The sequence below is a fragment of the Cyrtonyx montezumae genome, unplaced genomic scaffold (assembly GCF_038088225.1).
Source record: "Cyrtonyx montezumae isolate F1298 unplaced genomic scaffold, pur_monq_1.0 scaffold_10, whole genome shotgun sequence".
Classification (NCBI taxonomy): Eukaryota; Metazoa; Chordata; class Aves; order Galliformes; family Odontophoridae; genus Cyrtonyx; species Cyrtonyx montezumae.
The window spans coordinates 30794655-30818931 of record NW_027071826.1 but is presented as its reverse complement, the minus strand read 5'-3'; the positions used below and the strand labels follow the sequence as shown (position 1 = coordinate 30818931).

General features: G+C 43.8%; 1 protein-coding gene across 1 annotated transcript in view; it reads right to left on the bottom strand.

Annotated features, from left to right (window-relative positions):
* Nucleotides 1-2736: 2736 nt before the first annotated feature.
* The window catches only part of GALNT16 (polypeptide N-acetylgalactosaminyltransferase 16), a 57924-nt gene continuing 36383 nt past the window's right edge, over nucleotides 2737-24277 (bottom strand). The window contains exons 7-15 of the mRNA XM_065754561.1: nucleotides 23504-23591; nucleotides 21785-21869; nucleotides 20643-20746; nucleotides 16786-16912; nucleotides 15734-15826; nucleotides 14568-14651; nucleotides 14174-14315; nucleotides 12671-12787; nucleotides 2737-5555 (exon numbers count right to left, since the gene is read on the bottom strand). Of these exons, the coding sequence (XP_065610633.1) occupies nucleotides 5418-5555; nucleotides 12671-12787; nucleotides 14174-14315; nucleotides 14568-14651; nucleotides 15734-15826; nucleotides 16786-16912; nucleotides 20643-20746; nucleotides 21785-21869; nucleotides 23504-23591 (978 nt within the window). The 3' untranslated portion in view covers nucleotides 2737-5417. The remainder of the gene's footprint in view (nucleotides 5556-12670; nucleotides 12788-14173; nucleotides 14316-14567; nucleotides 14652-15733; nucleotides 15827-16785; nucleotides 16913-20642; nucleotides 20747-21784; nucleotides 21870-23503; nucleotides 23592-24277) is intronic.

Genomic DNA, 24277 nt, shown 5'->3' with positions numbered 1-24277 from the left:
TCTGTGGGGTACCAGGCTTTGCAGAAGCTGGACAACAGCATCACCATGTGCAGCACACCCATGGAAGGATCTCCTGAACTCTGCTAACTCCAGATGTTCATAGTACATTACAAGATAAAGAGCCCCTGTGGTAATGAAGCACGCATTATTCAAATGAGGCATTTGATTAAGACTTTCAAGAAGCATGCATTAAGATATAAGAGGAATATAATGGCATCCTATCCAAAACACAGGGCTCAGTACTAGATGATCTCTCAATTCCATCACCATGAGAAAGAGAGCTCTCCCCCCACAGATTGCCCCATTTCACCCTGTTACACAGCTGCTCTGGGGCTGGTGGGAGGGATTAGGGTGTGAAACAACAAATGTCCTCCTGAGGCTCTTCTGAAATATTTTGCATGAAATATCTTCAGTTGACCTGCACCAGAGGGAAAGCAAATGGGAGGTGTTTCCCAGCAACTCAGAGCCCCTCTCTCATAGGGTGAAGGATCTGTGCTTCAGCTGAGGTCCAGCACTTGCATACAGCTGACAAATGCCTGTCAAGAAAGCTTAGAGCAAGCTGAGGTGACATCTGACAGGTTAAATATTGCTAATGAGCATCAGGTGTTTGCAGGGGAAAACTGCTCCTCATCTCAGATATGGTAATTACTGTAAAGATCTATTTAGCATTTAGATTGCTGAGGGGAAAAGGAGCTTGGAGCAGCTGATTCCCTTGGAAAGTGCTCCAGTGCTAAGTGGGGCTCCTTGAGCACTGCTTTTATCTGCAGAGACAGAAAGCAGACATGGAGCTTCAGCTCGGGATAATGAGAAGGACTTTGACATCATTTGGTTGTCCTTGTCAACAGCATTATTGCCTGCAGCCTCTCGCTAAAAAACACACACAACAAACCTCACAAAACAGCGTTTAAGGGAATCAGAACCCCAAAAGAATGGGCCATACTGCAGTGAAGCCTTGAGAGGAGCCATGGATGCCATCCCAAGCATCCGCATCATACCCTCACCCAAGGAATAGAGCCCTTTGCCCTCTTGCAGACCCAGCCACTTTGCTGAGCACATTCTCCCCAGTGGATATCTATGGCTACAGTACTCTGTGAGTGCAAGGGGTTGTTAGGGCCAGCAACCCCACAGCGTTTGGTTCACGCTCATAAATCCAAGTGTCCCTGGGCAGCTCTCTGCCCAGCATGCTGTGGTAGCAGCAGCTGCCAAGCACGGCCCTGCCGTGGGCAGTGGTGAGCAGCTCTGCTCTATCAGTTTCCATGGAAATGGCAGCCAGAGCAGCTGGTTTCCTCCAAAATCGTATTAAAACACAATTTTGTCCCAAGTGGATTATTTTGTTATCTTTTCTCTCATTTTTTCCTTTTTGTACTACACACTACATGGATGAGGTTGGACTTATTTTAATGACTTGGATCTCTTAAGCAGAATTTCTGCCGAGACATCAAGCAGAAGCTGCTGTTTCCATGTTCTCTGACTCAGAGAACACTCACCCAGTGCCATTTGTGCCATTTCCAGCACTCCCCGGCTCTGCCCTGCTTTCAATCACTGTTCAGTCACCAGTGGGATCTAAGCAGAAGGGGCAGCACCCCCAACCACGCACAGGCAGAGATCTCCACAGTTCTCCAAGACTCCTTTGCTGCTGTGCAAAAATGCTCAGAAGTCATAAGAAAGGCACTAAGCCCCTTGCAGGAGAGGGAGGAGATACACAAACTCATTCGCTGAGAGCTTCTAAATTGGCTGTTTTTGTCCATTTGTTTCAGGTGTGGGCAGGTTTTACCAGCCCACTCACAGTCACAGCATCTGAGCCCAGCAGAACAGTGCCAGCAAGCTCTGCTGTTCCCTGCCCCGGAGCTGTAGGCAACAGCAAGGCCTTTGGGAATTATATAAGGAGCAGGAAAGCCAATAGCATGGAGAGATCATGGAAGGGGATAAGAGAAGAATTAACAACCCCCACACAAAGGGCTGGGGAACTGCTGGGAACATAAACCTGGTGAGGGACAGGGACCAGGCATGGGAAGGGGAGCTCTTCTTCAACAGGAAGCCAGGGGAGCAAGAACAGGCTGACGCATACTTGTCTCAAAGTGGGTTTTATTCCAGGCATTAGACAGATTCTGGAACATGCTTTCTTCAAGAAAAGGGAAAAACAAATCTTTATCCACATAAATTACATCTGGCAAAGTGCAACTTACAACTGAGTGGGGGAAAATAAACCTTCTGAATTGATTTCTGTACAACAGCAGCTTCAGCTCCTCTTAAATAAACCACTGGTTGGTAGCACATGAAGTCACGCTGGGTGATCTGAAACAGTACCAGCTTTCTTATTATCAATGCAAACCTCTGTCTTCACAGTCTTGGGCCCATTTAGAAGAAACAGAAAAACAAGGGCAAGCAGCTGCTGATCTGAGTGTCTGAGACATAAACCACCAGGCTAAACCTGAGGGCTCCATTGGTTTTCTTTCAGAAACCCTACTGGAGTCATTCCAAACTGCTGGACCTTGGAAAAGCACAATGACATTCCTCCTCCTCCTCCTCCTCTTCCCTGCTAGGGAAGTGTAAGGCATGCCAGCAATGAGTTTGGATGGACTTTGTTTATTGTGAGAAGTTTAGTTGGCCGCCTTTAAAAGCAGCCTTTTGTACTGCATCTACCTCTCAGCAATTGCTAAAGTCCATTGACTTGGAGAAGGTGACATGGGAGAAGCCGACAGGAAGGCCCTTTGTGCTTCACCTCAGCTGGCAGTGGGGAGGTAACCTTCAGATAATATGTCCAAAACCTGGTAGATCTGAGGTGCTGGGAGCCTCAAAGTCCAGGTACAATTTGAGTTAGTGGTATCTAGCATCTGCCAAGCTCTTCCCTTTTCTTCCCCAGGCCAGAGCACTTGAATGAAAGCATCCAATCTTCTCCTGCCCAGCCCACAGTCCCACATGGAAGCCAGCTCACTCAGCCAGGTGGTGAGTGGCAGTGAGAGGCACAAACCAACACAGCCAGCCCAAGAACTGCTGCCCTGGGAGCTATCAGGAACCTGGACCAGCACTGGGGCCAAGCACAAAGTCAGGGCAGCAGCCAGGATGCCTTTGTCTCAATCTAACCAAAGCTGTTTGAACCAGGGCTGGCCCAGAGCTTGCAGGCTGTACATAAGCAGAGTTCTGTGGTCTGCAGCAGAACTGTTTGCCAAGGAGCTGGGTCCTGGTCCCAGTCTGGTTATGAAGAAGGAACTGCAAGAAAGCTGCACACATACAGTGGGATAAAGAAAGGAGGAAACAGTACCTGGTGGAGAAGTGAACACAGTTAGCTGCAACCCATAAGCTACCAGAGAGTGAGATGGGGGAAGCTCAAACAGTTCACTTAGGATACAATTGATGAAAATAACTAATCATTTAACACTTCATTGTACACAGAGCTTACATACGATACCCGCTCAATAGCTTTTCATCTGTCTTGCATCCTTTTTTTCAAGCCAGGTGTCTGAGAACTTGACCATTACTGTCTCCTACTCCTTAATGATACCTTCTAGAAGTAGCATAGTTCTTGTTTAAAATGCAGTTGTTAGCAGGATAGCTTTTCTTCCCCTAGTGGGTCTGTGAGCTTTTCCTCTTTCCTCGTTTGCTCTTTCCTGCTTCTTAAAGTTTCAGCCTCAATGGTTTGGGCCCAAAAGCATCTCTACAGGGAAAGAGAAGTCTCTGCAGCCAGTATCCCTGATCACAAACACAAGTGCAGCTGCAGCATGCTGCAAGCTCGGGGCCAAAGGGAACTGCCTCCTGAGGCAGGTCATTCAGCCAGCTAACTGGTGTCAAGATAGTGACGTGATGTCACAGTGTAGGTGGAAATGGAAAGAACACTCCTGGCACCCGAATAACTTCATTTCTTAAATAAAAAAACAACTGTGAAGAGAAAAAAAATCCTCCAGTTCTCATACAAGCACTTCTGAGCCCATGCAAACATATGTATGAAGAACAGTATCTGTTCTTTCGTCAACTATTTGGGGTAATATCAAGCTACAAGAAAGAATTAGAAAGGGATACAAACATGATCAAATGCAGTTGTTGTTCAGAACACAAACAATCTTCCTCTTCTTCTTTTATACCTGGCTAGAAAGGACACCAACAAACAAACGTATTCTGAAAATGGCCCCTGTATGGACCTTGGAGGATAGGGGGGTTGGCTTATAAAACTGAACTCCAAAGCAATGTTGTGGAGATTTATTTATTTGTATCCCTTTCTTTGCATTGGTAGGCATCCCAGCTGAGCAGTAACTGGGAACAGGACTGGGATGTGAGCTAGAGACACCACTGCCATCAGTATTTCCAGCATACAGATAAGTGACCTCACAGGGTAAGACCTACACTGTGGCAGGGGTGCAGTTCAGCTTCATCAACTCCCACAGTGTACCTCCTGGGAAGAAAGCCAGGCCTTGCAAGTGGAACAGGTCCAGGTCTTTTCACCTCCTCTTCCAGAGAGAGGGGGAAAAGCAAGCCGACAAAGGAGCTGGATCACTTGTCACACTGGGCCATCCCCAGAGGACCACTGCCTTTGGAGCGAGGTACTGTGGGCAGAAAAAGCAGTCAGGGAACAGCCCTGGCTTGCCTGGTATCCCAGAGTACCAGTACACAGAGACCATCAAGGGGCAGCTCCCCAGGAATGTGGTGCCCTAAACCCAGGTCCTGCTGGGCTCAGTGTGGCATGGTTGGTCTGCCACCCATAAAAAAACCAGAAGCAGGAATTCAACAGGGAACAGTCCCCTCCAAAATCCTTGGTTATGCTGCTAAAACAGGCTGGCCCTTTTCCAGTTGGCCAGTTAGCCTTGTGCCCCATTTCCCAGGCTCAGCTCATCTGGCTGTAGGGCAGCTGCTAATGGCAGAGGAAGGTGCAGACCTCCCACAGAGATGTTACAAACCTCCCCTAGGACTTGCTTGTTCCTTCCCTGCACCTCCACTCATCATGATGGCTCCTCTTCTGGCTAGTCCTCACTGCAGCACACATGCATGAATGATGCATGATGTTAAAGTGAAATGCCAGGGAAGACAAAGGGCTACCCACATTTGTAGAAGCATCGTCCAAGCTGTCAGACTGAAGGTCATGGTCTGGATGCAGAGAAAGGACCAGAAAGGAGGAGAGCTGCAAGGCAGTTCTGGTCACTTCGAGTATTAGGTTAGGTGCTCTCCCATCTCTAGGTGCTGTTGTGCATGGACATCAGCTACAAAGGAGAACTTAAAACAACAGATGGCTGATTTCAACATCTCTCCTCATTCCTCTCTCACCCACAGCTTCTTCTCCGAAAGCTCAAAAACACCAAGTGCTCAGCTGAAATGGTGGCTTGCTGATGGGCACAATGAAAACATTTAGTGTCAGACAAACAAAACCATTCCTCTCTGTTCCCAAAGTCTCATGCACAAAGAAACAAGGAGATCTCTGTGCTATACCATCATGTTGCTTGCAGCAGCTCCCACTGTTGGCCAGCTGCATCTCCTTGGCAAGGGTTGGTCACCACTCTCCCAGTCTGGTTTTCCAGGCAGAGACCGCTGACGAAGTGCTGAATGAAACTGCCTTTCATCTTCCACTTCTGTAAGGAGAGAAGTACACTGTTACTTCCACTTCATTAGGTAACTGTGCCTTCATGCTCGAAGAGAAATGCTGAGCATAAACCTCAAATACACCTCAACAAGTGCGGAAACTGGAAATTATGGGTATTGGCAGCATCTCCAAAGCACTGTTTTCTTGTATTAATAATATTTCAAGTTCGAGTTCATCTGGTTTATAGGGACAGATGTTCAGAAGTATGTAGAAGGCAGACAACACAAAATAATCAACTAGCGGCATTTTCAAAAGCATATTATATTTATAATTTCCCTGCTGTTCTTTGCCCTGTATCTCTAGGCACTGAGATCACTTTGAAAACCTGAAACTCTTACATTGTTTCTTTCCAATGGCATCTTCATCTGCTCATTCTTCATAATCTTATCTGCCCTACAAACATTTTTGCTTGTAAGTGCCCATCCTACAGCTACTCAGCACGTATCACTTTGCTTTCTGCAGTGCTGTCCTCTGGGTTTGCTCCCACAGGAACATTTCCACGTGGCCCCCACACAACCCTTTCCTGAAGACCTACTTTTTTGTGACACTTTCCAAGAAACAAAACATATCTCCTATCCTTGCGCTGCAAATTCTGCTGGGAAAAGGCAGTACCCTCCATCTCTGCTGGGAGAATTGGGACCATATATGGCATAGAGAAAAAAAGAAATGAGGCTGTGGATTTGGGATCTCTCAAGTGAGGCTGTGCCATTTCCCTCCAGTGGGGCACAGCTAGGACCAGCAGGTTTGGATTGAGTGCTACAGGCTCCTGGCATTTTTCCCATCACAAGTGACTCCATCAGACAAAAGTTGAGGGGTTCTGAGAGGATGTTTTGGCTAACAACTGTGACTGATGAGGAAAAAGAAACACCTTGGCAGCATTCATAGACCTGAAGTCTGTTGGAGAAATGCTACACAAAAAAAGAATAAAAAATACCCTGTGATATACAGACGATGTCAAAACCTCCTGACATTTTAATCCTTGACTAAGTAATGCAGCAAGCAGCTTAGATTGCCACATGCTATGTGTTCTAAGACAACCAGGTGCAGACATATATCGCTGGCAGCTTTCCTTCAGATCTACATGCTGGTCCAGCTTCTTGCAGGGCAGGGCAGGGCAATTCCAAATCCTCGAGTAATGTCACACTTTTGTACCATATAATCCTTCTTCAAGATTAAAAATAGGTGGAAGATCACTTTGCAAAGGCTGCTAGCCCTGAATGATGGGACACTACTAAAGGAGAGCTGTTTGTACAGCAGGAAGAAGCTGATTTTAACAGGCATATGGAGAAAGGTAGTGATGATGCAAAGGAAGACCCAAAACAGTCTGTGCTCACAGAGGAGCCTGCAATACCCTCACCAGCTGCTGCATCCCAATGTCTACACAGATCCCAGAGCCATCTGGTTGTCATCTGGCAGAAGTTTCCCGGCAAGAAGCTGAGGAAGAGTTAATACCATAAAGCAACACACTGCCTAGTGAGTGTTATCTTTGCACAATGTCCCCCTGTCCATCACCATTTCCCAGGGTCACAGACACCTCTGCAAAGAGCCTTTTGCCCTTCTCCAACTCTCTGCTTCAAAGCATACTTAATGAGCCAAGGGAAACTCTTCCTTGCCCTCCATCCTCATCCCTGCCTCTGCAGTCTTGCAAGAGACACTTTTTCTTCTTTCTTCCAGCCACTCAGAGTAAAACTGGCAGCAGTGGGAGACTTTCACATGATATTCCTCCAGATCAGAGACCCACTGCTGTGTAATCTCTCCACGATGAGCAGGCACCCACTGTGCTGCCTGCAGGAAGAGTCTACAGCAACAGACACAGCAAGACACCAGCAAATACTCAACGGAGCACAATTTCTGCTGCTAATGAACTATACCAAATCAATGAGCTTCCAGTGAGCAGCACAGTTTCAGTCATTCTAGGTTCCTCTGTTTCAGCAGAACGTGGTTAAGGACAGGGAAGAGGGGACAAACACTGAGAAGGTGGCAGAGTTAAAGGTGAGCCTCATCCAGGCTCTGGCAAGTGCCATGCACAAAGCTATTATAAAGCATACTGACAGTCAAAGCTAAAATAGGGCTCCTTCATTTCTCATAGGTGGTATTTTCAAAATGATGGGCTATGTCCATCCTGCATAGAAACTGTTTTGCTGCTCACCATGATATACCCAATAAGCTCACCTGAGCCTTTCATAAGACCTCGCTGCATGACTGTCATAGAATTGCCAGTGACAGACCAAGAGCTGACCCTACAGGGACATATTCCACCTCACATCCTTAAGGAAGATGGACAGTAGGAATGAGTGGAAACAGGAGATCAGGTGTTTGTCTCTCACCGTCAGTCCCCTCAAAGCTGGGCACCAAAGCCTAAATTACTCAGCTATATACTTATGGAGAGGCCCAAAGCACAAACACCTTCTGGGAGGGCTCAGTTTTCTGCAAAGACCACAAATAGAGCCTGGACAGGAAGCTAATAAATTGCAGTGATGGTCCCCATCTTTAGGAAAAATGGAAAGATGTATAAGCAATAGCTAATGCCTGCATACACAGACAAACTTTACAGGGAATCTTCTCCTCTCTTATCCACAGATGGCTTTGACTGGCCTGTACTTGGACCAAGGGAAGCTCTTGGAAGAGCTGGGAAAAGTTTTGGCTTGAAAATCTTCCTCTGTCTCCCTTCCATGTGCACATGGAGCCAATATAGTTTACTGCTTACAGCAGGTTTGGAGTGGAGACGGAAAAAGGAAACAATATTTTGACTGAAATACTGTCCCTCTCTCTACTCTCCTCACTTTTTGTAAAGGCTGTTGGACAGAAGCACTCGATGTGCAGTCAGTAAGAGAAAAGCCAGAAACAGCAAGTTCTCATCCACCAGTTAGTGAAATGTAGCCCAATATATGGAGATGAAAGTGTTTACAGTAGTATAATTTCTCAGAATAATCAAAAGGTTTTTTTAACCCACAGCAACCCAATCAGTCCAAAGTTTATTTCAAATTCCTGACAACAATCATGTAACCCTGGAAATGTACTGGAATTGACCAAGCTCAGGAAACACATCTGGGAAGAGCAGATGTTGTTGATTAGGACTGAGATGTCTCAGACAGAGACTTAAAGAGAACTGATAACTGAGCATATCTGCATAGCCCTGAGCAACCCGAAGCCGGTGTTGAAGATGACAAACTGATTTTTAAACAAGAGAGCAGAGAGAGTATGATAGAAAAGTTCATGCCAGCATCCAGTATGTTTTATCTCCTACTCTGAGCTCTTAAATTTGCATAACTAAGAACTGATAGAAAAATCTTGTTTCCTGAAAATTGCTTTCATGCTATGACATATTGCAAGGAACGTTTTATCTGCTTATTATCCTGAAGTTGCTGAGTAAGTTCTTCCAGAACGGACAGATCTTCACTCCTCTTCTCTGAAAGTCTGTATAAAGCTGCATTTGTTTGCACCCAGGTAATAGGAGGCACTGAGAAGCAAGGTGAGAAAAATTTCCCAATCGTGTCAAAAGGCACACAGCACTTCACATACTCATACATGCCTCACTGGAAAACCCAGTGTCCTTATTTTTCAGGCAGGGGTCACATTACTTCAGCACATTTTCATGAGATATTGCTGTTAATAAGATTTCTCAGAGCGCTTCTTGTTCTGTTGGGAAATACCATGCCAATGTTTCCGATCTTTATTCTGTTGTTTTAGTGTCTGACTCTCACTTTGCCTTCTATTTGTCCTCACTATAATACAAATTAAAATACCACTCCCACCATCAGTCAGAGCCAAAACAAAAGCTAAAGGCAATAATTTACTGTGCATCCAAGTAAAAAATGCTATTCTCCAAGTAACATTATGGATGACATCCATCTGCTTTGAAATCTAGTTCTGATTACGCACAACAGCTCTTGGCTGGTCTTATGCTAGCAGTGCTGGCTGTTGCTGTTGAATGATCAACAGGATCATGGCGCCAAATAGGTTTTGTTGCTGGTTCCCTTCAGCCCAAGGAAGAAGACTAACAGAATCAAAAATCATCTACATTTAAAGCACTGTCTATAGCATCATTCTGCCTGCAAGGCTCTCGAGTTATTTTGAGGTAATACTCTATGGATACAGTTCATAATACTTTAAAGCCTCTGCTAGAGTATTATATATGTCAGATGGACATGAAATTGTTGTTAGCACTCAAGAAAAAACAAAATTCTTTTCCCTGTGGACAGGCTTAATGTACACCAGCTGTGTATCATGGGCACAGATTCAGTACGCTCAAAAGCAGAAAGCAGCATTAGGAGCTCTATGGTGCTGTTGTAAAGATCTAAACAACTTGCTATGGTGACACCAACAAACAAAGCCATCACCTGTCTCACCTTTTGTCACAGATCTTGGCTATTGAGTGACTCAGCCATAAACGTGATATCTAAATCCAGGAAAGCCTGAACCCCTTCCACCGAAGACCTCTAGTGGCAGTGACACCAGAGATGATCAGATTTGAGCTTTCATCATGCTGCCACCTCCTCCTGGGATAAACACAAATGTGTTCACTCTCTTCCACTCAGGTTTCTCACTTGCCACTTGCCACTTATCTGAGGTAGCTCAACTCCCTTCCTTCATCCACAATCAGCCCCTCTGATTTTCCGAGAAGCTCAATTGAACTGAGGAATGGCTACGCCCATGTGTGGCTTGAAAAGACTGCTATGCTCCCAACACAGACACCTCACACACACCCATGGAGAGACAGCCACATAGTAAACTGGGGGAATTTGTTTCCCCCAACTTTGCTGTTTCATTTAGCACTTCAAAGTTTCCATAACGGTTGATATCATCCTGAAATTCAACTTTGTAAACACTGCGAGCTGGGCTTGGGTGACATGCTAGGTGGGGTTTTGCAAGTTGCCAGCTCAGGAAGGACAAACTCCCTCTCCGTCTTGTCTCTTTGTTGCCAGAATCCTACTTGCTAACCCAGATGACCCCTGTAAAAGCCTTTAGTTTCACCTCACACTGTAGATGGCAGTTAGCAAAGAAAGTCAGTTCCCAAAATGAGCGTGTAGTCCTCCCAGAAATGAGGCAGAGGAGAGAGAATGCATCAGTTTGCAAAGATGACTGACTTCTAACTAATTAAAATCCAATACCAGTATTAACAGTTATTACTGTTGTGTTTAAGGAAGGAAGATACCATAGCAACATTCCCCAAGAATGCAAAAAACTTGAGCACTGTATGTGGATCTCAATTTCTGAGTAGAATTCTAAAATGGGATTTTCTGACTTCTAAAGCAACCCCAAAATTTCAGAGCACGTTAACCCTAATTAGATTAAAAATTCACATGCTGTTCTTTCACTTCATCCCTACCTCGTCCATTCAGCCACAGCAAGATTTGGAATGGCAGCTGTGATTCAAATCAGTCTCTAATTGTTTGAAATGCTTAAACAAAATCCTCGCTTACAGTCAGTTGGCTAAATCATCTTCTAGGTCAAGTCCTTGATTTAAATGCAGTTTATTCACATAAAGTAATGGAAAACAAATCACATCCTTAAGCATGCATGCATGTCTTTATAATGAACCTGTATATAATCAACACATCGAGGCTCAATAAATCCTACACTCCAGCAGTAGAACGAACCTGCATGTGTTAATGTGGCTTAATGTCTCTTCTGGCTAATAGGGCCTGTACTCCACACCCCTCCAGGGGGCTCTTGTCCTTCCATGACACAGGAGGTGGGGAAAGAGATGATTTTGGCAGCTGCTAGAGTCCTCTTTGCTGCCAGGGAGGAAAATGCTGCAAGGCACCTAAGAGGAAGCTAAGTGACCTAGTTACATAGCAAGAGGATGAATGGTTACCAACAAGAAAAAAGGAGTAAGGAGCAGGCAAGCACAGCCCACCTTGGATATCCTTGCAAGGCTAATCCAAACTAAGAGTCTTCCCATTATATTCATGGTGACAATTCTCCAAGACTTTTCTGTATTAACCAGACCTCCAGGGGAAAGTTTACACAGGCATCCCACACATGGGCAAGACTGAATTTCAGTGCTTTCTTTCAGGAAGAATTAAAACCAGAGATAGATACAGCATTAAAAAAGTACTGACAAAAGAGGTGTTGAAGGAGACTAGAGTAGCAAGCTGAGCCTTCTCCTATCTTTGGGCTACCAAAACAATAGATGTGTTGGAAAACACAGAGCCAGAATAACCCTATATGATGGATAATTTGTTCCCTCTTGGTGTAAAGGGAAGCATAAAACTAGGGATGAATCAAGTCGTGTCCATTCACTGTCTGCCAGTGCAGTGTTGTCACATATTGTGTTTTGACCAGTCCTGATAAAAAGGCATATCACATATCTGCGAGAGCAACACGTCCTTCTCTTACTGAGAATACATCCAACATGTCCTTCTCTTACTGGCAATATACACTAAGTGTCCTGACAGATCAAAGATATACGTCTGCATTTTGATGGGAATACTGCAAAGCCAACACTGCTGCTGTGTATTTTTCCAGAACATACATTGTTCTATGCTAGCTGATATTTCTCAAATGAGTTGCGCAAACTCAGTTTTAAATGTCTGTTCACACATCCAAAGAAAGCATAAAGAACACAGTTCTCTCACTTCTAAATGGATAAAGCCCTCATTAATACACTTTAACTTTTGATCATCCCTGAAGTAGCTGGGCAGTTGGACCAGACCATTTTTGAAGGGCACTTCCAGCTAAACTATTCTATTAAGTAAACTAACAAATGATAGCACACACTGCTATTATGATACTCTTTTCTCAGGTCTCTCTAAGTATTTGCTGCTTATCTAACCCACCCTGATGCCGTGCTTCATCCATGCACTGAGCTGCCTGAATGTGAATGTATCCACAGAGTGAGGTGGATGCCACTGGGGTGGAGCTAACCACAGTGCAGATAGCCTGGGCAGGGCAGAAACCCACACACTAGTGTAGTCTGCAGTCTCTTTGGTCACAGTTAATTGCATATATCTACACTTATGAAGCACACCAGAGAGGGAAATGCAGGGATGGCAGGGACTCTGACACGCTTTGATAGTACTGGGTTTGCACCTGCAGGATGCGCTGCTGTAGGAACACTGGTACGTGACAATGAAGTGATTAACAAAGGTGCACAATTACCTGTCTGCCATCTTTTTGATTGCAGGCTTCCAGTGTGATTTGAGAGCCAGTAGAAAAGGAGGTAATGGAAAGACACTTGTCCTGCTGTCTAATTAGAGGGTCACTGAATACCCATTCCTTTGGAATAAGAAAAAAGAAAGGTTCCATTATGATCACAGTGGTGACAAAATGAGGGAGAAGTTTTTTTCTGTTAGTACAAATATCTGAATAGTTACTTCAACACTTATCAAAGGCTCCCTGGGAAGACTGCGGCTGAAGTCCTCACCTGATTAGAAGTTTATGCTCTGGCTTGACACACCATGACTATTTCAAAACCTACAGCGGGCTTCTCTGACCTTTTGAGCTACTTGATTAACCTTGGATACCTTGCAACTCCACGCTCTGCAGCTTTGAGTCAGGACTACACTGCATAGAGGACACCATACTCCTGATTTACATGATGTGCAACTGCTTCTGTGTATTTTACATAACGAACATATTCTATAACAGGTAACTGAGACCCATACATTATCAAACGAAGTAAAATGCATGCAACCATATTCATGGGCTAATAAATATCACCAGCACACACAAAGCTCAGACATCTTCTCTCATTTGATGGTTGCGTGACCAAATCAAATATTCTTATATATTCCCCAAAGAAGAAACACAAAATGCAGAACACTTTGGAGATTTTAAACAGTAATGACATGGAACAATGAGTAAGATTAAATGGCATGTTGAACACTGGCTGCAAACTGGTTTCCAACAGTTAACAGATGTGAATATGTATTTTCTGGCATAAAATATCCTGCTGTGACACTTATCTCTCTCAAGCTGCTTCTCTGCTGCTTAGACTACCAAAAGAAGAGACTGAGCATAAATCCTCAGCTGATATATACCAGCACAGCTCCACTGTTAGAGGAGCTGCACCAAATTACTGCAGCTGAGGTATTGTCTATTTAAATTCTGCTTGGGCATAACACTCAAACACATCTGCAGAATGGCACAGTTCAAACCATCTGCAGCTACAGCTCAAGTGGTGGACTAAGGAATGTTTCTGACCCTGGGGAAATCTCCTAGCCTGCATGCCTGGGTACCAGCCAAGTACACCCCAGGACTGGTTCTCATAGGAAAGTCACAGCCCCAAAGGCTGGAGATGAAGCAGAGCCCACCATGCCATGGCCTGAGCAGTGACTGCCATGTGATTCAAACCCTGGCCATGAGTTTACTGCACAGACTAGTCAAGCCACTGAACATTCAAGTGTTATCTTTTGCTTCTGTCTGGGTGATGAAATCCTTCCTACCCTGTACCTAACTTTTGGTATGTTGAGACAGCAGAGCTCTGAGATGGACACAACTTATTTTCTTGTTTACTACTAAAACCACTAACAGAAAACCACAAATTCTTCCTTTATTCACCACTGTACAAATCCAAAAAGGCCAGAGATATCTTTTCAGTCACTGGTAGGTAATAAGCAGAACAGAAGAAGAAGCAAAGCAACAAGCTGAAGCCCACCTTACCTGAGTGACAGGTGGATTGTTCAATGTCCCTTTACAGCTTCCGATGCCAGCCAATGTATTCCCTGTGGTATCCTGTGCCCAAGACTCCAGACAATTTCCTCCTTGTCTAATTATCCCTGGAATCAAGTCTTTTTCAGGAACCCTTTAAGTAAGAACAGTTGTAAGGCACTTTAGAAACAGAGAAGTCGAAAGCTCTTAGAAGAGCACAACTGGCCCCTATTTGAAATACAGCCCCCTCTAACCACAAAGAGAACAGAGGAAGACCTTTTCCAAGCATGTCATCTTTTTGTTTTGTTTTGTTTTTTCTTTGCCTGCTGCTGCCACAGTTCAGTTTGTCGTTGTAAGCCACCCCCCAAATCTTCCAGGGAATTTTAGGAACTGAGAACTGACTCACTTCAGCTCAGGGTAGACTTTCTCCAGATACCACTGGAAGGATTTACAGTTCAGTTTGCGGCGCTGCTCCACTCGGTCTGCAACACTGGAAGCACAGACAGGTTGTTGCAGATAATGTAGTGAACAGGAGGAAAGGGGACAATAAAGAGCATTCAAGAAGTTTGAAGGGAGACTATATAGTTTTCCCCCTTGTTTATTCTCCCACTTAGCTGTTACTCGGTTTAGAGCACTAACAGTGTCCTGAAGTGAAGAAGAATAGACAGGCAAGAGGGAAAAATAAAGAAATAAATGCCTTTGGAGAGCAATTCTTGCACATGGTTCAGAAAGATGCCAGGGTCAAGGTTCTACAATGTTAAAATAACACAGTGCACCTAAAAGGTACTGTAAGACCAAGAAAGCACATCAGCCTCTGGGTGCTCCTGCAGAAGCTTCCCATGAAACTTAGACAACCATCAGCTCCTGAAAAGGCCTAGAAAGCATTTACCCTATGGTATACACGAATGGTTCATCTCTTTGATTGGTGCCCATTGATTTTTGGGTCACAAAGAACTCTAAAAAGCCTATAACAGTGTGTCTTATGTGGCCTGCAGATAGCTTTATCTAGGGTGCTGGAAGAAACAGTTCTTATAGAAGTGGGCTTAGAAGTTGCTGGAGACCAGTTACAACCAGATTATGTTTCAGCACAAGGTGTTTCATCATTGATCAGCCTTATAAAATGAGCAAACCACCTCACACACCCATCAGCAAAGAGGGGAGCACACCAGATAGCAACCTGCTCTGTCTGCCAGCTAGTTCTGTTGGGCCCTGGATTCTGCATGTGCATCAAGGTCTAGTTACTGCATAGCTCTCATTTCCAGAGCTCATACATTCTGTATTAGAAAATATTCTTATCCCCTTAAAGATGTCTGACATTTTAATTTCATTATAGATCACTTTGGCCTTTCCCTCATAAATGATTAATGCAGGGCTACTGGGGGAAAAATGAAGTGAATTAGAAGCAAACCTGTTAGTCAGACACTTGAGCTGTAACACTCCTGGCAAGTCAACAATTCAGAGCATCTCTGTTTCTTTTTCCCATATTTAGAGCCAGAGAAGATCCAATAACTACTTCTTGCTAGTAGCTGGCTATTTCTAGAGTCCTCCTAATGAGGTCTGGGAGCAGCTTACCTTCCATATGACTTGCCAATGGCTGATGGCCGGGCTTCATAGTAATACTGCTTGTACTCATCCATCCACACCTCTGCTGTGCGCTTAGTGTTCCTACATGGGAACAAGGGGATGCTTTGCTAAGTGCTGCTGGAGAACCTGCCCTCCTGACAAATAAGCACAAGGTGGGCCTGTCTGCCAGGAGGGAATTGGCAATAACACCAGACATGAAACCAAATGGGCACCACTGCCAGATTCAGACTGAACGCGTTAACTCTACAAAACCTTGTGGAGATGCTACTGCTCAGAAGATAAAAATAATAATACACATAAAAACCACAACAAAACAGACAGAGTTTACCATGGACTCGATGATCTTTAAGGTCTTTTCCAACCTGAGCGATTCTATGATTTCTTTCACATATAACCCTACTGCAGAAGTAACTGGTCTGACTCTCACCACCACCCTGCTCTCTTTCTCCAGACTAGAATGTTACCATGGAATAAGTCAGCTTGGAATGCAGCTCCAGTTATGACCTGATCTAACTCTCCTGCAGAAAACAGGACTAACTTCAGGCTAGGTCATGCTGCTCAAAACCTTGCCTGAATGAGTTCTGAAATTTCCAAATATAGAGATTTCACTACTTGTCTGGGGCTCTTACACCAGTACTTAACTGGTCCCGTCTTCTTTCTCTTCCTCTCTTCCCTGCAGTGGAAATTGTCCACAGGGCTTATCTCAGCATACACACAGCTCAGTAGGATCTCTGGACTCAAAAGCAGCTCAGAGACAACAGAGACATGTAAGGACTGCTGATACCCAGGCATGTGTCATTGGGCTGTATCCAGGAATGGCCAGGGTCTCTCCCTGGGGCACTGCTCACCATCTCCATTGTAGAGTGAGAAAAAGCAAGATGCAGCAACACAAACAACAGAGAAGGGAACACTGTGCATAGACCAACAGCAACTCATCTTCTCCTTGAGAACAGATAATCAGCCATAAGTTGTTCTCTGTCATCAGGGAGAAAGACAATAAAGAATTCTGCCCACCATCAAGGTCACCTGTTACTACCTACTTGATGTAAGTTAGTGCATTGCCTTCAGGGAAGTCATAGGGATGCCGTTTCCTGAACACATGTCCCACTCTACTGCAGGGAACAATCTCCAAGCTGCCACCACACATCCACACTCGGAAAGAGAGCTCTGAAAGAAACCCAAGAGTCATACAGTTGAAGCCAGATCATCAGCATTTCCAAAAAAGTAACCTCAGCAGTGTGCCTCTCTTGCCCCTCTTCTCTAGATGCAATTACTACAAAGTAAAACCAGAAAAAGTGATGCCACAGTAAGAGAGGCAACTCTCTTACTCTCTCTGCCCTTTGATAAAACAGAGGCAACTCCAGTCCTTTTGGTCCCCCTAAGCATTTCAGTGAGACACCTTTCCATTTGACCAGATCCTAGTGGCTCCTTTCAGGACAGCATTCAGTAACAGATCAAGATCATCCCCACACCCACTTTGCTTTGGACTTCTGTAACTCACCTACTCTGCATACAGATGGAAGAAAAATAAATTAAGAACTCAGTATACAAAGCAAATCACATGAGGAAGAAAATGAGTTTAGGAGACAAAGGAGAAAGAAGAGAACAAGATGAAGGCAAAGAAACAAGTCCTATCCCCCAAAACCTCCAGCTGTATCACTTGGAGTACCACCTGAAAGCAGAGTACCTTAAATACTGCTTGAACATGAACTGCAGTTGTCCTCTCCACACCAGATAAGATGCTAAGAGTACAGCTGAGGAGACTAGCATAAGTACAGGCAAACACATCACCCGAACCTGCAGCCCAGAGCTCCCTGCACACTGAATGCCATAAGCCAAGAAGCTCCTCTACTTCTGCCACTGGCCTCCACCCAGTATCCAGCAATGGTAGTGTATCATGATTATCCACCCTACAATATTACATTGCTCTTGTTCTGCTTGACTATGTCAAAAATAAAAATTGGATGACAAAGCTTTACTCACTTGGGGTCTCCCTGCTTGAATTACGGAGCTCTGATGTTAAGAAATTAAAAAAAGAAACAGTGCATCCAGATCTGTTTCTAAGCGTGCACACATTAACACCATCCCACCCTTCATCTTTCTCCACTGCTTTCCTCCACAGCTCCTGAGAAAGTTGTTTAAACAGCGTGGTGGTTTTCTCATCCAGTTTGATGGTTGGTTGGCTTGTGGGATTGTTTTGGAGGGGAGGAGGAGATGGTGCGTTTAATCTAAGTAACTAGACTGCAGTTTGTGCCATTCCTTACTAGCTGCAGTTTGTCTCTCAATCTTTCCTACAGCTTTGAAGAGAGGAAGGACTCAGAAACAAACGAACAAAAAAGAACAATAACAACACACACACACACACATACACAAAAAGTTAAAAAAAAAAAAGACATAAGTTTCTATCTGGTGCAGTGTCCAGCTGGCATTTGGTCTCCTCGAATGAGGTTCTTATTCATTCTGGCCCGTAACAAAAACAAAATTCTCAAGTTAGCATGCTTTATTTAAAGCAACAGCATGTCTTACTTAAAGCAATGTCCATTTTCCAAGAAGAATCCTCATGCTGTATTCATATCTTAGGCACGCAGACAGACTCTGCATGACCAGGTTTGCAAATGACAATTCTTTAACAAAGGGGTGAAAGGATGCAGACTTTTGGCACAAAATAGAAAATGGAGATCAAGCATACCATTTTAAGGAGTTTCATCCGTTTTTTGATGAAAAACATACAAGAATTTTTTTTGCTATGCATTTTCCAGCACCTGACCTTGCCCATATATGCTTTAAATGATTTTATTGCTGTGGCTTTTCCCCTTAATATTTGAAAAAATTCTTACCTACTCACATCCAGCTAGAAGAATACTTCAGCAGCTGATAATCACTACCTGACCATTCCTATGTACCTGCTCCTCCAGCTCTGTGCCCTTTAAAACCTTCTCTTACATTGTTTCCTCACAGGAAAAAAAGTTTCAAAGAAAAAGTTTATTGAAAATGGCCTCTGTGGCCATTCTCACCCATCCAGATTGTTAAGGGCTACTCTCTCAGCTCACTCAACAAAAGGTGACCTTATCCAAACAATTGCTTTTCACTCAAAATTGTAATGTGCAGTAAAAGGTGCTTCAGAACACAATCAATGGATTTCCTTGATCACAAAAACAACATTTCAGTTAAGTATGGAAAACATTTCTTTAAGAGTGGAACCTGAACACTCTAAATACTTTTTTTCAAGGAAAACAAACTGTTTTGTTGCGAAACTGTTGGTTTCTGCTCATCTGCTACAGAAGAGAAACAAGCTAAATGTAGAAGCCCCTGATGAAATCACTGCTTCATATTATGCTGAAGAAATGTTAGCTTTGGGGAAAGAAAAAGTAAAATATTTTCCCATTGCTATTATCACACTGTCATTGTAGCAATGCATGTCAGGAAAGGACCCCTGTTATACAGAGCACTGTGCACTTAGCTTTGCTTTTGTCAAAGAAGAGTCAAGGTGCAGGATGAGACAAGTGCATGAGAAAACATAAGAAACTTAATGGAAACTGCACAAGACACAACCAGCAAGCCTCAGCCCAATCCTACACAGCCTCGCCCATCCATTGCCAGGCTTTATAAGAGCTGTTTGAAGGAGGAAAATGAAGCAGTTCTGCAGAGGTTTTCATAATCTCTACGTGCAAGAAAAGTTGTGGGTGTGCTGGTAATTTACTGCCACTATAAAGCAGAGAGCTCTGCTTTAGCATCAGCTATGGCCACAGACAAAACGACAGTGCTAGGCTCCCTGATGGGCAGCAGCAGACAATGAAAAGCCTAAATAAGTATTCTTTCACCATCTTTGGGGTTTTCAGCTTTTACACAGGTGAAGCTCAGAGGCTGGCTCTGCAGCTGGAACAGGGCTGGTGATGGCAGGGAGATGAGTCAGGCCATACAGAGGAGTCCAAGGAACAAAGGAAAGGGGACTGTCAAGCCTAGGTAAATGCTTCCTCTTACTTCCACCTACAGTCCTTAGTTGATGTAATTAGAACTGCTGAGATCCTAATGCATCTGAGTCCTAATCCTAAATTCCCGGGGCTGAGCATCTCCTTTTAGTATCATGACTGCCATGAGATTGAAGCAGGGCCTCAGCAAAGTGAGAAGACAAGCACTCACTATTAGATATTTTGTTTAAAAAACTAGTACCTTGATATTGTTACCACCAAACATCTTATTTACGGGTCTCAGAGAACATTTCAGAAAAAAAAGGCAGCTGCCCTTGTTGTTTTCAGAGAAATAAGTTCTTCATCCTATTTCTTTCTTCCTAACTGGCCCTTCAGGTGCTAGAAGATAGCATATGAATTCTTCTTTAAAGGAATTTATTTCCAAATATGCAGTATTTATGGAAGCTGTAGAAACAGAAAACCTGTTTTGTCAGCATTAGCAAGAGAAAAATCTATGTGACTGAAGGGTAGAGTAAGGCTTTTGAGACTTCGGATCCACCTACATCATTTATATCAAATACCCCAAATGCTCAAGGACTCCATGAACTTCTTTTCAATGTTGTTCTTCCTCTTGTCACTAATCCCCAGTGACACAGACTGTCATGTGAAGGACTGGAGGAATATTATCCAAAAGTAAGCAACAATTTAAATATCAGGAGAGGCTTTTATTGTTATTATTCTCTTAACTTGTTTGTACTGTAGAAGCACTCATACAATATTGCATATGTATATAAGACAGCAATAGCCCTGGTAGTCTCCATTTACTTAGCACAAAGCTGACATAAAATTCTGTCCCGTGTGGCAATAGCTTGACCATGTCTGCAATCTTATATCAACATGCAGATCTTGAAAGAAGAGCTCTGCTAAATGATGAATACTGGGAAATGGTTTTGCATTAGTGTGTCATTCCCTTGACACCATAAGCTTACCAAAGTTTTCTCCTCCCCAGATGTCCATTTGAGTATCATATTTTCCCAGGTGGTTAAACCAGGATTTGTTAATCACAAAGATGCCTCCTGCTATGACAGGGGTTCTGGAAAAGAAAGCACAAGCCCATTTTATATAAGCTCACATACGTGTGTGCATACAGCACCGTCATTACCATCACCTTCATTTTAGAGGGGAGACAATTTGTCCAGGGCTGAGAAATCATCTCTCATTCAAAACAGGAAAACAGAAGTCTGCCGATCACATTCCTGCTCTGCTGAGATGCCCTCACTAGATCCTCCCCCATCTTTCTTTAGATGGTGCTGCAAGCATTACATGAATAATGCTGTGTCTTTTGAATTTACACAAATACACACAGTGTGAAGGAATGACAGAGGCATTGTCTGATGGCAGCATTCACCAACTAGACATGGTAGGCTTTGCTGCATGTACTGCTGGCTACTTGAGTTCAAAACAGAGACTCACAAATTATGTAAAGGAACAAAATGACACTTCTGTTATAAACAGGGAGCTGTCTGCCTATTCAGACAAGCACTGTGACTTTTTATACCAGGACTTTTCATGTTCTACATTACTCAGAACCACATACACAGCAGCAAGGCTGGCAATAACCACTGCAGCCAACACTATCTGTCCATGCGTGGACACACTTGCTTAGGAGAGAAGGTTAATTCTGTTCTCAAATTACTAGGTGAGACTAAGCTCCAAGCTCTGCTTTACATTTCCTGAGCTGATTGTTTAGCTGCTGCTTTCCTTAATTCCTCACCTAGAAGACAGAGGTAATTAAAAACCTCCAGAAAGATTTCTGAAAGCATTCAGAATGTTAAGGGAAACTAAAATCGAATACAGAACAGGAAGAAAGAGCTTGTTGAGATAGCATAGCTGCAAGCCAATTACCATATATAGTTGCTATTAATATAATATTCAGGGAGCAATACTTGAAGAATTAGGGATCACTGCATTACAAGATTTCTTCAAAAATAACATGAAAAGTTTCCCTTTATTAAGTAAAAAACATGATATCTTATTCTCAGCAAGACAACCCTTTGTGCTCCTTGCCATAATGGCAAAGGCTCAGTAAAGGCATTTGGAGGACTGCAGACAGTCTGTCAGAGATAGGTACCTTATAGACTGTGTTGGGTCTGTTCTGGACATCTTCTGCTCTATAGGAATCTGCTCCCACTTAAAGTGAAGGCTCCAGTCAAATCCTGAGAAGAAAAGAAACATGCCAGATTTGTTCTGTTCTTGGCTTTCTACTAGCTTCAGCCCCCACCTTTACATCACAAGCTACATCTACTTTCCTTCCTCAACACCCCTTGCAGTCTAGCCAAAATGGGAAGAGTTTATCTTAATGTAGCCAAGAAATTGCCAATTTTGTCTTGGCATCCTCTTCCCTCAGCAGCACAGGTCTCTGCTTAATTCCACATCCTCAGGAGAGCGTTGTCAGAGTGACACACACTAATTAGGGTTGTTGCATTTTGGCCAGTCTATTTTACACCTCTCCATCTGCCAGAGTTATTCAGCTTTAATCAAAGCACTCTGTGGAATGAAATGTTTTCTGGGAACAAAGGCTTGCAGATCATTTTAACCATTTTAACATCCGAGCCTGCTGTTTATTTATAATTGGCCTGTGGTGGAAAGCTGAGCACATCACAGCACTATACCACTACACCACTGCTGAGGTTAGCCACAGATGAGTAGCCTTCAGTGAACAAGCAATGCAGCAGTGAAACATGGCTACCTACATTTCCTCTTGCCACAGCAGAAGGAGGAGGGCAGAAGACACTACAGGCAACCACAGGAATACCCACAAGAGGGTTCAGCTGCTAGGAGAGTGGTAGTTTTCAGGAGAGGCCTGGCAGACAGAAGCAAGCAGCTGAAGTGGCTGTCAGACTCCAATATACATACAGTGTAGGGACCGGTTACAAACCAGACTCACACAAGGTAGGAGCTTCGTCTCTGGACTCTAAGCTGAAAGCAACCCCTGCCTGGGAAAGGTAGGATGAGCCCTAGGCAGTGAGTATGTGCTACCTGAATCACTACCAGGAGGTGAATTGCTCTCAGGTCTGAAAACATGCACACAGAATTTCAGGAGCCCTCTGAATCCTCATCTGTGGTAACATGCATGCACATGTAGCTTCCAAGGGAATGCAAAGGTTCATATTCACACGCTGTCCAAAAACATGCAGTCCATGTGATGCTGCAGAACCAGAACACTGCCATAGTACTTAAATATCATGCAGAGCAGACAAAGCATGGCAATGATGTGTGTCCATGCAGAATTTAATCTCCTCCTCATTGTTTTAGTGGTTATTTCCCAAGGTGCAAACTACATTAGACAGAAACAGCCCAAGATGCCAGACAGACCTCAAGGAATTTGAGAAGAGAGAAGAGTTCGTAGAAGTGGCTTTCACCTATTTTATTTGCTATCACCCTTCTTCCCTTACTGGAAACTGTAAAGAGTTCAACTCCTTGGTTTATGAACATGTGAAAGCACATGAGGAGTGTGTTTCACACTGCTTGGCCTGAGTGCCAGAGCCCAAAAATCCTGCTGTTCACTTGCTGATAGGAGGTGAATTGGCCAGAGGATACACTCATATTCTTCATCAGTTAGCTGAGCCCTGAAACTGCAAAATACTGATGCAAGCTCAAGAACAAAACAGTATTTGAGTTTTATTTCAACTCTGCAAAATATCTGACTTAGCAATTTGCAGAAAAAGGAGGACAGAAAACCCATCAGGAGAGAGCATCACTATTTTTTTTTTAAGCTGAAGTAGACATCAATTATTCCTTAAGCACCATCTCTCAGGCCTAGCTATCACAAGCCATTCATTATACCCACCTCCCCTCAGATCTGCTGATGCTGCCAGGTAGGCAAAATTATCCAGGCTGATAACATCAATGATTGGACTCACCACTCGAGTATAATCCTGAAAGGGAGAAAAGGGAATAAAAAAACAAAACAGTCAGGTCTGGAAAAGCTGCCAGGGATCGTAAAAAACAAAGCTGCACATGTAGCATGCAAATTTTTATTTGGCTTTTCCAGTATAGTTTTGACAGCTTAGCAGTGATCGATGTACACTATGTCCAAATGGAGAAGGTTGGGTATTAGCCAAGTGTACACCATGGATAAACGGAATGAGGCAAGGGACCCACATACCCAGAAGTGCTGCCAAGAAACAGCTCTATTTCCTGTCCAAGACACCGGACATGAATCACTGCCCCAAAGGTTTTGTGCTTGTTTTTGATATCTATTGATTTCTGCTCAACCATCCTTGAATTAACTCATTGTAATCAGACCAGAAACAATTGCAAGCTGAAATAAATATAATATCTTAAGGAACTAGGATACTTCACTGGCTGTAAGGGTAGTTTTACTTTGCAATCTTTTTAATAAACAGAACTTGAGATTGTAACAAATTATCACCACAGCACTGAAGACAAGTCTTTTGGCAGCTGAAATCTAAGATGAAACAGCTGGTAATGCCAAAACCAGCATCATGCTGCCACATAACAGCCTCCACAACCTTCCAACCAAACCTCCATATTGTGCCTTGCAGAGCTCTTTCTGCTCAGCCAGCATTACACAACCAGCAAAAGCCTGTTGTTCATGCAT